Source organism: Mus caroli, chromosome 5 (assembly GCF_900094665.2).
Source record: "Mus caroli chromosome 5, CAROLI_EIJ_v1.1, whole genome shotgun sequence".
Taxonomy (NCBI): Eukaryota; Metazoa; Chordata; class Mammalia; order Rodentia; family Muridae; genus Mus; species Mus caroli.
Genome location: NC_034574.1, coordinates 22,801,539 through 22,815,003, shown reverse-complemented (window position 1 = coordinate 22,815,003; position 13,465 = coordinate 22,801,539). Strand labels below are relative to the sequence as shown.

The 13,465-nt window shown below is 51.9% G+C and overlaps 1 protein-coding gene across 1 annotated transcript; it reads right to left on the bottom strand.

The window, feature by feature from the left end:
* Window positions 1-6,056: 6,056 nt before the first annotated feature.
* En2 (engrailed homeobox 2) lies at window positions 6,057-12,562 on the bottom strand. The gene is made up of 2 exons (XM_021163219.2): window positions 11,074-12,562; window positions 6,057-8,123 (listed from the first exon to the last, which is right to left on the bottom strand). Exons 1-2 carry the CDS (start codon window positions 11,729-11,731, stop codon window positions 7,807-7,809), a joined length of 975 nt encoding a protein of 324 aa, XP_021018878.1. The 5' UTR covers window positions 11,732-12,562; the 3' UTR covers window positions 6,057-7,806.
* Window positions 12,563-13,465: the final 903 nt, after the last annotated feature.

Sequence of the window (13,465 nt, the reverse complement as noted above, 5' to 3'; positions counted from 1 at the left end):
TCTCCCTCTCTCTCCCTCTCTCTCTCCCCTTCTCTCTCCCTCTCTCTCCCTCCCTCTCTCTCTCACAGGTGACCACTGCTTAGTTTTAGCCAAGGCATAGCCCAAGAGGTCTTTGACAGCTGTGGGCTTAAGCTTATTTTCTTTCGAGTAATCACTCCTGTTAAAATTGGAAGTTAACAACACCTTGCTTCTTAAACAGAATGATATAATTATAAAATTATCTCCCCATAATTAACTCAGGATTATGCTTCATTCTAGTTAGCATGTAATCAAAGCCTGTTATGCTTTTAGCTATAGGAACATCAATTAATTGGAAAGGGTTAGTTAGAGCCTTCACTCATATCATAAGGATGCCCATTTATTCTTGTGGGAAGAGCCACATGATGGAACGGCTTGATGCAAGGGGTGTGCTCAGACTACCACCCACAAGCAAGGGCTAAAGATGACCTTCAGTCAGAAACCTTGGTTTGGGGCCTGGGGATAGGAGGTTCTCCTTTCCATGTTTGGGGTGAGGTTGGCCTCATTACCATAGCAACCTCTATTCAAGGCATAAAATATCATTTGGACCACAAAACAAGGTGCATGAAATTTTTATGTTTGCTACAGAAGCCCAGAGTAGAATGCCTTACCTATTCTGAAGTCAAACTCAGGGTGTGTGTGTGTGTGTTGAGAATGTGTATTTTGAAATGGAGCTAGTGTGTGCTAAATGGTTGGAGATTCTTAGAATGCTAGGAAGACCATTGGTTCACTCAGCAACACAAACAACAAAACAAAAACCCAGGGTAGAGGTTGGAGTGCAGAACAAGAGGGACCATTTACCTAGCACTCATGAGCCCTGGGTTCCATCCTAGCACCAAATAACCTGGCTGTGGTGGCCCTTGTTCTAGCATTGGGAAATAGAGGCAGGAGGACCAAATGTTCAAAATCATCATCGACTATATAGGGATTGTGAGGACAGCCTGGGATACCTGAGCCCTGGCTCAAAAATAAATAAGTAAGACCCCAGAAGGAAGAACATGCACTATAAACAAACAAACAAACAAACAAACAAAAAAAAAAAACAGTTTCCCAAAGTGTGTGGAAGAAATATTTCTGGAAAGTGCTAGAAAGCCCTGCCCTGCTTCCCTACTTTCTGTTACTGTACCACTTGCTGGGATTTTCTTTCCATTTTATTTTTTCTTTTCTCCTTTTCCTCCTCCTCTCCTCTTCCTCCTTCCTCCTCCCCACTTTCTGTCTTTCCCCCTGTGAGAAAGTTTTGTTGAATAGATCAGACCTCAAATATACCTCTCCTAGCTATTATATCTTCTATCTATCCTTTCTCTATTTTTGCCTAGATGGCTGCACAGATGTCACATTGGTTAGCAAAAGCAAGCAAAATATGGGTGCCTGAAGCACCAAGGCACCTGCGCTGGAAGGGCGCAGCTGTGAGCAAGCCTAGGGACTTACCAGCAAAGGAGGGTAAGCCAGTAAGCTGCCTGCTTGCTGAGCCTATTCAGCACCAGGCCTTTGTGCTCATTAGCTCACAAAAAGCCCTTGCAGGGAACCCATTAGGTAAGTGTTCTTTCTGTTTGGGAAAGAATGACTCCACTCCCAGGGAGTCTATAACACAGTAGCTCAGAAAGTAAGCATCAGAGCTGGGATTTGAACACAGGGCTATCTGCTGGCAAAACTTGGGAATAGAGGTGTAGCTCAGTGACAGAGCACAGGGATAGCATGCAAGTGTACATGTGTGCAACACACACGTGCGCGTGCACACACAGACACACACACACACACACACACTTGCTTGGTCCCTCCCTAACTTCAAAACAGCAACAACAAAGTCACAATAAAACAAAACTCGTTTACTTTCCATAGAACCATCTTTCTTATAACACTAGGGACATGATAGAAGTATTTGCATGAAAAACAGAACCAAGTGGTCCCCAGGGCACATGTAGGAGCCCAGCCTTATGTTTTCTTTGTAGGCTTCAATCTTTCCTTATATGAACAGAGGCCAACAGCAAGCATCACTGGAGTGACTGAAGGGTATCAACTCTCACTAGCTTTAGCCCTGGCCCCCGGGAGGCTGTGGGATGAGCACCTTCTAGGTGCTCAGACAGCAGTGGAACAGAGACTGGAGGGAACAAGAGGGTGAGAAAGGGAAGGAAAGTGGGGGGGCTCCAGAGAAGGACTGGGTCCCTTTTTGCCAGATTAGTTCTATGAAGGGCAATAGTGACGACTGCATGGCATTGTGGCTGTTTGCGAGTGTTTAATATCACCACACGAAATATACATGGAAAACTGGCTAAGATAAAAAAACAGGGAAGCCCATAGTAAAAGCAGAATTTTGCAAAGAGCTGGTAATTGTGCCCTTTCTCTTAACGCCTGGATATAATGAAACTCCAACTTCCTTAATTCGATGTATTGCTGTTGCTGAGAACGGAAAGCAAAGCTCTCCAAAACCATAAGACAAGTTTTAGTCTAAAGAAGCAGCTCAGAAGCAAGATCGGGGCACCAAGGGGTGTCCTAGCGACCCACGGAGAAGCAGGAGGGCTCATCGGGAGGGACAGAAGCTCCTTGCGCTGCAGCTGGGGCCTGTGACTATCCATCCAAGGAGGAAAGAAAAGAGAAAAGGAAGTTAGTGGAGGGGGTAGAGGTTGGAGAAAGGAGGAGGGCAACCCAAGATGACAGAGCCTGACAGCCCCCATCCAGACAAAGGACTTGGCGGGAGGCGAGAACCCCAATGCACCAGCAGAAAGGGGAAAAGCCGGCCGCTTCCGCAGGCAACTCGCAGGCACCACGCGGCCAAGTTTCAGGTCTAGACGGATGAGTCAAGCAGCAAGCAGCGGCGTTTCTGCCTCCCTCCACCCACCCACCCCCCGCCTCAGACAGTCCTGCAAACAGTGACCGCCATCATTCCTGAACCCCACAGAGGACCCAAGGCTGGGTGGGACCTGACCATTCCTGCCTGAGCTGCCCATCGAATCCTCTCTCTAAAGAACAAGTGGCGTGGGGCACGACAGCCATGCAGATTACTGGGCCTTCGGCTCTTCTCTCCTCCGTATTTTGGGGGTGGGGACGGGGGAAAGGGCTCTCTGGGATGCTTTCCAGGCTGAGGGGGTAAAAAGCTAGCCAGGAGGCAGATCGCTCTCTGCTACTCTTTGTTTCTGCTCCAGGCGCTGCCCCGGACTCAACCCTGGAGGGGGCGGGACCGAAGTTCTGCTTTCCCAGAAAGCTTCCCTGGTGTTCCCCTAGGAACACAGATGGTCCCTTGGGCCAAAAAAGCTCTGCCCTTCTTTAGGAGTAGTTCGGGCCTTGCTTGGGACTAGGTCTGAGCCTTACCGGGTCCTCACAACTATGCAGTTCTTCCAGAGGAACCTTGCTTCTAGGAGGATACCCTTCAATCCATCCGAGGGGGCTGGGCCTCTGCTGAGAAGCTGGCAGTTTTACTGGCGGCCAGTACCACCACCAACAATAATAACACCATCCTTCGTTGGTTTTTTGTTTTTGTTTTTTTTAAGCAAGAGCAAAGCGCAAGCTCACCACGCTTGATTAAATCATATAATTAGGAATTACTTTAATGGATATTATTACATTTCCGGCGATTTCAAGAATGTCCTTTTCTTTTCTATGGGCAGTCAGCATAAGCATAATGAGGTATTTGAGGTTATTAATAAAAACAGGCATGGTCGTCTCAGGGTTCCAGCCGTGCAACAGTGAGACGTTAAGGGCTTTGCGCGCACCCGCACTCCCTGCCATCTTCCTTGCTGCCCTTAAGTCCCAGGGACCTCAAGCTGCACCCCTCTGTGACTCACCAACCCCCACTACTTCCAGGCCTAGATACAGCCTAGCCCTCCCCAGGGATGGAACCAAGACGCAAAGAAGGAGTTCCCAGCCCTGAGGCTCTGCGTGGGGAACTCAGGGATGGAAGTAGATCAGCCTCAGGAGTGTGATTTCCACCTTGCTCGTGCAATCCTTGCCTTCAGGGATGGTGCCCCAGCCCTGTGTCTGCATCAGTCCTTATTAACCCTGCAGTCAAGGTGGCTTCGCTTTGGCAAGGCTGTCGTTTCGATGGAGCCAGCCGGGACTCTTCCTAACAGCTTTAGGGAAGAGCCCAAGCAAAAAAAAAAAAAAAAAAAAAAAGAAAAGAAAAAAAGAAAAGGAGGTGGGAGGAGATTAAAGCAGCAGGAGACAGAAGGGCTGCCAACAAACTTCCAGGCTGACCTGGGGCAGGTAGGAAGTCTTATTATACCTAGGGCCTGGGTATTTGCATACCCAGTACCAAGTATCAAGCAGCCTGTGTCCTCCTACATTTGTCCTGTCCACTCCAGGGAAAACAAAACAAACAATCCCAAAAACCAAACTGTGTGAGATCAAACTGGTGTGTCACCTGGGGGTCTCCAAAGGAAACACTGTCCAAGTCCACACTGGACAGCCTTTGGTCAGAGTTGAACCACCCCCTCCCACAGGTTCAGAGACAGTGTAGGCCCCCAGATCCTCCTCAGATGACTGCTATTGTCAGACCAGGTAAGAAAGAGCACCTGATCCCATTCAGTGCAGCGGCACTTCTTCAGTCCATTCAGGCTCCACTGCTGGGGCCAACAGGCTGAAGGTCACACCTATTCCTGGTTGGATTGCTATTCTCCCCAAGTTTCAGTGGGTTGTGGAGAACTGTAGAGTGAGCTCAGCTTGGGGAAGACAGACACATACCCAGGCCATCTGCAGGAGCAGAGAACAATTGAGATCCAAAAGGCAAAGATTTTTCCACAAAGGAGCTTTCCCCGCTTAATTGGGATTCCCACCTCCTTCTAGCCAGGACCCAGTGGCAGGACTCCCTGCCCATCTCCAAAGCACACAGCATAGCAGAGGTAGGGTTAGAATTGGAGGACTTGTAGTAACCCTGAATATGCCTTGCCCTCCCAGCTGGTGGGAACTATTTTTCTGCTCACCCCAGCTGAGAGAGTAAGTCTAGCAGCGCAGCAGCAAAGGCTCCCCGTGCCTCACCAGCTCTGCTTACATGTCTTTGAAGCAAAAGAAAAAAAAAAAAAAAAGGAATACAGACAGGAGCAAAGAGTAACCCAAGAATACCAAGGATCTGAAGGCCCTTCCAGTTTAGGGCCCTATCACAAGACAATACCAAAAACCTGAAAACCTGGCATTATTGTCAGGGGTGTCTGCTGGACTGCCTGTGGGACCCAGGCTCTCATTATCTCGAAGAGGTGTACCCCCTCTCCCAGTGGTACAGTTCGGAAAAAAAATGGGTGTTACTATGTTTTATTAAAATGGGAGAGGCCAACAGAAAAATGTAAATTGTGCCAGCATTTCGAAGGAATGTGTAGAAGATGAAGCCTTGAGGAAGAAACTGTGTCACCGTGACCCCCATGATGACCCTGCCACACTCCTGGGTGACAGAGGTTTTGGTGCCCTCAAAGTGAGTCCAATTCTCTTCCTTGCGGATCTCCTACATGGCAGGAGCAGTGGCCCAACATCTGTCTGATAGCGGCCAGTGTTGGACTGAAACTACCCTTGGCAGCAGGCAATCCTTGACACTCTCTTCAATTCTCTTCCTGGGAGAAAAACAAACAAAACAGGACCAAACAATTTTCTTTCAAGCCAAGTAAGTTTGGCTTCACGGACTGCCTTAGATTAGGCCACTTCAGCGCTCCCTTCCCCTGAATCCTGGAGATTTTGATCCTTCGCTTTGCGGATTGGAAGTGGGAGAAACAAAAATAGCATTTAGGGGAAGACATTGTCTCTTGAGGACCACAAGTCCCTCCACAGAGCCCAACAGAGAACACTTACACCCGGTGTTTATGGGCAGTGGGGAGGGGTGGGGGAGACCTGTTAGATTTCATCCATTGAGATAGTTCAGTGAGCAGAAACAGCGTGGTTTCAATCATTCCTTCACCCTCCATTCTGAGCTTACATGTTAAGTTTTCAAAGGTTGTTATTTAAAAGAAACAATATTCTTCTCTTGTTGCTTGTTTCAAGGGTAGGTGCAGCACCTGGGCACTGGGGAGACTACCTCAGCTACCGACATGGACAAAGTCTACCTTCCATCCCAACATTTTATATTAAAGAGTTATTTCTTTTTATTTAATGTAACTTTCAGGAATTTAAACACACAAAAATTCACAGATTGGAATGGTCACAATTTTGATAACCACAGTTGTAAGTAGGGAACATTCACCCATTTCTCATAAGATTATAAATATTTGATACTGTAAAATGCACATTTTATAAACTTAAAAAAGGACAGATTTGCTTCCTGCTAAAAGGCATGTGTTCCACCGACCCCCAAGCAGCAGATGGTTATTCACAGACTCTTAAATTACAACTTCTGTTTTTATAGCTTCCTTTTCAGAAGGTTGGCACGAATATGTACAAAGAGAAAGTGTTGGCGCAGTGAAATAAAGAGGTTTAAGGCAAAGAGAGAAACCCACCATCGGTCCTCAGCAGGCAGCCTGAGAACACGCTGGCCACATTGCTGGCCCCAGGTGGACGTTTGGACACCTTTTCCCATACACTAAACAGAAGACATTGTGGAGTTACATATAATGTGTTTGCGCATATATATATATACATATATATATATATATATATATATATATATACTTGGAAGGATATATTGAATATATTTAATTTACACGGTACCACACCTTCAAAAATAAAATGTATATTTTCTTTAAAAAAAAAAAACAAAAGACAAAAAAGTGATAAGAAATGATTATTTACACATGTCCTCTAGATTCGGGAGGATTCGAGTTCCTTTGAAAGTCAAGGTAGCTGCGAGCTCCAGAACCCCAGCTTCACACAGGCCTGGGGTGTGCGTGCACATGCATACACAAGTATGTACACATACATGTATTTACCATTCAAAAATAAATGAAAAAGAAAAAAGAGGGAAGAAAAAGGAAAGGAAGACGATTCCAACTCGCTCTGCCAGGCCCCAAGGCCTATCTCGGTGAGGGCTTTTGGGTCAGGGCTAGCTGTCCCGGCAGCAAAGCCTTCAAGCCTTCAGGACACACTCCCACTGCTCCCCAGGCCCCAACTGCTGGCCACAGTGGCGGGAGAGTTGGCGCTGGCAGGTCGCTACGGGGCTGTGGCGGACAGGGGTCATCGACACAGACGCAGACACACGGTGGCTGCCAGCACGGGCCTCTGAGATGGTTGAGAAGAGAGGCAGTGTAGGAGGCAGGCGGAGAGGTTCCCGGAGAGCTGCTGGCCTGCAAGGACTTTCTCAGACCTCAGCAAAGAACTGTGCCCACCCTCTCTCCCCACCAGAGCTCTCCATCACCACGCTGGCTGGCGCTTCCTACAGTGCTGTCCGAACCAGCACAAAGCAAGCGGCAGAGCCCACAGACCAAATAGGAGCTATTTATTCGGTTCACAGTCCTGTGAAATGCAGCAATAAAAATCTTTGGACTTCAGCAAGTTGTTTTAAATTTTTTTTCTTTCGGGGGAAGAAGTGTCCAATGTCCCATAATGGAGTTTAAGGGATTAAAAAAAGGGAGAAAAAAATGAAAGAAAGATCTGAAACCCTAAACAGTCCCCTTTGCAGAAAAATAATAATAACATAAAATTAGCATAACCTCTTAAACACAAAAAACTCAAAAATATTTTATAGTCAGATTTTTGGATTTTACACCACCTGTAAATTATATGTACATAGATTATTGTAGAACCATAGCTAATACACTGGATTTTCACAGATAATGCTGGTATAATCTTTATACACTGGCCTTTTGTTCACGGTTTTTTAAATTATTGCATTGTTTTGCGCGGCCCTAGACCTGGCCGGCCGACCCGCCCGCCCTGCTCGCCCTACTCGCTGTCCGACTTGCCCTCCTTGGCCGTGGTGGAATGGTTGTACAGGCCCTGCGCCATGAGGTGCACCGCCAAAGTGTTCTTGTTGCCCGTGGCTTTCTTGATTTTGGCCCGCTTGTTCTGGAACCAAATCTTGATCTGAGACTCGTTGAGGCTGAGCTCCTGTGCCAGACTCTGGCGCCGCTGCTCTGTCAGGTACCTGTTGGTCTGAAACTCAGCCTTGAGCCTCTGTAGCTGCTCAGCAGTGAAGGCTGTGCGAGGCCGCTTGTCCTCTTTGTTAGGGTTCTTCTTCTTTGGTTTTCGGGACCTGGGACCTGGTTGTCATGGAGGAGAAAGGGCAGAGGTTACTGGCTGCTGGAGTCTACCTGCTTATCCACAACCCAGGCACCCAAGCTTGAGGTTGCAGAGACTGGGGGGGGGGGGGTGATGATCCGCCCAAGGCCATACAAGGCGGAGGAACAGCTTGTGTTGGGCATTGGGGTGGTGATATAAACTTGAGGCTGGGCATGTGCCCACTGACCAGAAGGAAAGTGGTGTGTGTGTGTGTGTGTGTGTGTGTGTGTGTGTGTGTGTGTGAAAATGAGATGGACTGGCAGATTTAGCTAAAAGGCCTATCACAAACTAGGGGATCCTAATAAAAGCTAGCTGAAGGAATGCCCAACCAAAATCTTTCTGGCCTCGTTTGCATTTGGTTTCTTCCCTTCTCTTTCCAAGTCTATCCTAGCAAAAGGGGCGGGAGACAGGTAAGAGGAGATGGAGAAGACTGAAGAAAAGAGTAGGCTAGCCAGTCAAGGGGAATCCCGCCCCACTTCCTATGTAACCCACAACCGCAAGGGGATCCCAAGGGCAGTGGAGTTCCCAGGAGGAGCCAAGGCTGAGGCCTGGTGAAGCCAAGTTTGTTTCCTTGAAGGACTCCAATAGGGCACCACAGGCTTCACGGAGTCTCTGGCATCTCCCCTTCAGTCTTCCTGTCCAGGAGAAGGACCTGGCTCCTATGGGGTGGGGGTGGGGGGCTGACCTTAGTGGCCTGTCCCTCTCACCTTCTACCCCAGTCTTTGGGACCACCTCATCAGAAGCAGGCCACCCAACTGACCTTGGGCAAGAACATAAAGTGACCCTCCCAACAGCTTCCCCACAGCGGGTTCTTCCTCCTACATAGTTGGCAGTGTTTGGGGCAAGTGTGGAGGGTGGTGTGGTCCCAGGACCTAGCCTTCAAAGGGAAAGGGTAAAGTGGTAGGGGTCTTGGGTTAGAGGGGTCTCTTTGTCAGGGTCACAAGGTTCATATGGTGCCGTGCAGGAAAGGCCATCCAGGCCACCAGCTAAAACTTGAGACCTTCTTTCTGGGTCTTTCTCTGTGCAAGTAGCATGAATCAACTTTGGAGACATGCGGGCCCTTCCATCAAGGCCCCTTCCGCTAGAAGCAGAAGAGGCTGGAGAAGGCCCGACTATCCCCCTCCGCAGCCAGGACGGAATGCACTACCCTGCGCTGCGGGGATGTTGGAGGAAGCAGTGCGGTACCAGACTCTCCCATCCGCTGCTTAGTGCAGTGCAGTCAGGGGCGGCAAGCAAGGCCTTGGCTGAGGACTCCCTGGCCTCCAGACGAGTGGATCCCAGCGCTCTTACCGAAGGGCAAACCCAAAAGGGTCTTTGAGCACCAAAGGACATCCGGGACAGTGCAGATCTAACCCCCGGTGTTTTAAGTGTACCCACGGTCACACACACCCGCACACCATACAGCCCCTTTCACATCCATGCTGAGGATGAGGGAGCAGGGCACCCACGACCTGGCTTACACCTGGCCAGTGAGGCTTCTAGGACAAGAGGGCGAGACCATGGGAGAGGCCTGGCCTGCTCAAACCTGAACCCCGACTTCCGGAGCGGATCTCAAACTCTCCTCCTTCCCTCCCTGGGAAAGAGGGCTCTGTCCTCCAGTCTCCTCCACCCTGGGGTTCGTGTCCTACAACACACACTCCAACCTCTGCAAACTCCTATTTCTGAGAAAGAACATCTGAAAAACATACTTTCGGTTCCTCTTCCCATGAATTCTCTTTTAAAAGGCAAACACTTAGGGGACTTAGAGAAAAGAGAACCAAATCTCAGCAAGTACTCTCTGCCCCTACTTTCTTTCTTAAATGCCCAGGAAAGAAACGTTACTTACAGTCAGGAAAGGGATTTCGTTAAGCCTAGGAAAGCTGCGAGGCGAACCACGCGGGCCATCAGGCAAGATTCCGAGGGCCGCCAGGGCTTGGTATGGCGCGGACTCACTCGCTGGCTCCTCACAAAGCCGAGCGCGACTCAAGGCCAGTCGGCTTTGTGAGCCTATATGTTAATTAAATATTAACAAAGGAGGGAGGCGAGAACAATGGAGCAAATTTCAGGTCTAACGGCAAAAAAACTGGATTTCAGCAGACACAAACAGGATGCTGCAAGAAGGCAGCCGAGAGCGACTCAGTCTTGCTACGAACATAAGTAAAGGACACCCGTAGAACAGCTGAGGATTGGGGGTGAGCAGGGCCTCGCTCAGCTCAGTCAGATCATGGACAAATGAAACTCATTGCTAATGGCGCTTTCTAACCGCAGGCCCGCGTCTACGAGGTCTTAAAAATTATAAACGAATGGAGAAAATTTGTCCGAACCTCTTCACACCCCCCTCTGAAAGCTGCCACCTTCTCACTCTTGGTAGCATCATAAAACACTTGAAGGTTCCTTGCTGCCTGATGGAGGCTCTGAGCTCTTTGCACCTTCTCCAAGCCACGGGCTTGCAGGATGGAACGAACTACAGGGTTCGTCAGATAAACTGGCAAAGGGTGCCTCAGTTTTCACCACTTTCTTGTGGTTTTTCCTCTGCTCCTTCGCAGCGGTCACACTAGGCCAAGGATGGAGCAGGAGAGCAGCCAGAGTTGGAATAACCAGTTCTGGGGACTATGGGCCTGAGGATGGCAGAGAGTTTACAGGGTCCAGGAGAGAGAGAAAGAGAGAGAGAGAGAGAGAGAGAGAGAGAGAGAGAGAGAGAGAGAGATTTCTTTTTTACTGTCCTAGGTCTGTGTGTCCTTCCAACTGCCTGGCTACTGCTCTTTGCCGCTTCGGTGAGGAGTGTGTGTTTGTGTGTGTGTGTGTGTGTGTGTGTTGTGTGTGTGTGTGTGTGTGTGTGCGCGCGCGCGCGCAGGAGAAAATGCAATCCTTTCCCTCCGTGTAAGTTTACTAGGAAGCGCCCTCCCTAGCCCCGCGGGCCTCCCCTCAGCGGCCTGAGTCCCATGGGCTCACCTGAAGAAGGCCGGTCAGAATAGCGCGTGCAGTAGACCCAAGCGGGCCAGAGCATGGGCTGCGCGCCCAGAGTGGCGCTGGCTTGAGAGCTGTCCGAGTCGGAGCTCACCGACAGGTCACCGCCGCCCAAACCCCGGGCCTTGAGCACTCCATCCAAGGAACCCCCGGGATCGCCGGGTTTTTTGGCACCACCGTGAAGCGATAGCGTCTTGGAGCCTCCTTCTCCGTCGACCGCAGGGTCGCCAGCGGCGGCGGAGAGCGTCCCTCCCGCGCTGGGTGCGCACGCTGGGTTCGGTCGGGACTCCCTGGCGCCCAGTAGCTGCTCCGCTCCGCCTGCGCCGCCGCCGCCTCCTTCGGTAGTGCCAGCGCCGCCTTCTCCTCCCCTGGCTCCGCCCGCGCCCGCACAGCAAGTCCCCGCGTCCTTTCGGCGGCCGAACTCAGGCCGCAGGATGTTATCGATGAAGAAGTTGGTGATGCGATGTGGATGCTGGTGGTTGCCTGGCGCCTGTAGGACCTCGGGCAGCATCAGAGCCCGCCGGCGGCCGGTGTCCGAGTCGCTCGGGCTGCTGCCGCCGCCAGAGCCGCCGCCGGAGCTGGGTTCCGGCTGTCTCTGCGCCTCCGCCGCCGTCTCGCTGGGCTTGGAATCCCTCTCCTCCATACTTCACAGAAAATCCCAAACCGCCTCTCCACCGGCCCACCGCCAAAGCGATCTCCGGCCGATCCGCGGCACACAGCGAGCCCCGCGCGCTCCTACGCAGCCGAGTCCTCCGAGCGCGCGAGCGGCGACAGTGGCCAGGGCTGGAGTCCTACAGGTCGCCGGGCGCGCTCGGAGCCAAGCCACGTTCGGATCCACGGAGTGCGTTAGCAAATCACCAGTCTCCCCGCGGGCCGGGACGCGGGGCGATTCAACGGAAGCGGGTCCCGGTCTCGGCGACGCACCGGACTCTAGATGGTCACCGCACCACTCCGGGGACCCGGGACGTCCGTGCAACTCCGCGCTCCTTTTGGTGGCCAGCAGCCTCGGGCTCCGGCGCCGCCGCCTCCGCCGCCGCCGCGCGCATGCAGGCAGCGCGCCGCCCGCGCTCACTGCCGCTCGGGCCCGCTCGGGCAGCCACTGCTCGGCCGTTGCCACCCGCCGGTCCCGGCCGACCCACGAGGCTGCGGGGCGCGGGCTCTCAGCGCGCCCGCAGCCGCCAGCACGCACATGGAGGGCCGTGGGCCCGCGCTGCGCTCCGCCCGCCCCGGGGCTCCCCGCGCCAGGCCGCCGCCCCGCTGCGGGCCGGGGCGCCCCACGGGCGAGCGGCTGCGCCCCCGCTGAGCCCCGCGCAGCCCCGCGGCCCGAGCCGCATGAGTGAGGGGCGGGAGGCCGGGCCGGGCAGGGCCTCCTGCGCTCCCTCCCTCCCGGTCCGCGCGCCTTCGCTGCCTCGGCTTTCGCGCGGGCTCGGGAAAATTTCAGGCCACTTAGCGCAACCTGAGACACTTTCACTCTGGATTTTTGTTCTTATTTTTAACAGAGCCCCCTCAAGTGACGTCGCGGGCCGGTCTCCTGGACACGTGCCTCGGGCCAATGGCAGCCGCGCCGCTCATCCACGTGACGCGCCCGCGGCAGCTTGGTGACAGGAACCGCCTGCCGCCCCTCCCCCGCCGCCGCCTCCCCTCCCCCCTTTAAAGCGGCCGTGTCCAGGGCTCCCGGCGCGGGAGCCTATAACCCAGCCAGATCCACGGGCGAGTCAGCGGTGCTCACTCGCTCTCCTCATCTTCTCTCGGTTAGAGAGACTGAGGAAGCTTGTGAGCAGTCCCACCAGGTCACTGCTACGCCTAGGTGGACACGCGCCGAAAGATCGTTATTTTTTAACATTCCCATATTGTTTACGGTGTGGTGAGATCCCACAATTCCTTGCACAAAAATGCATAAATAAAATTAAATGAGGTACCGAGATACAAAGGGACGTTTGTGACCCGCTTTCTTTGCTGGTGGAGGGGGAAATTGTCACTCTGGTTCCCCGGCAGCGTGCAGTCCTAATCGGCAGGCAAGAGCACAGGTACCTGCAGAATCCTACTCTCAGCATGCATGTTTGTGCTTGTGCAGGAGATGCATGCATACGGGAAAGATTCCACCCGTGGACAGTGGCTCCTCGGGAACCTCAACGTAGATCTTTATCCATGCGAGACTACACTTTAGTGCACCATTTAAGGAAGGAGAAATAAAGGGATTATTTGAGAAGGGTTATAACATGATCTTCTAATTTAGAAATGAGTGATGACTGCTTAGCCAAACCTCTATACCATCCACCCCACAAGTCACACACACACACACACACACACACACACACACACACACAGAGAGAGAGAGAGAGAGAGAGAGAGAGAGAGAGAGAGAGAGAGAGACAGA

What these genes read in the sequence shown, in the direction of transcription:
- En2 (XM_021163219.2), bottom strand. Translation starts at nt 11,731, where the DNA reads ATGGAGGAGAGGGATTCCAAGCCCAGCGAGACGGCGGCGGAGGCGCAG. An exon ending in TTCTGACCGGCCTTCTTCAG is followed by an intron (nt 8,124 to 11,073) that starts GTGAGCCCATGG and finishes CATGACAACCAG; the next exon opens with GTCCCAGGTCCCGAAAACCA.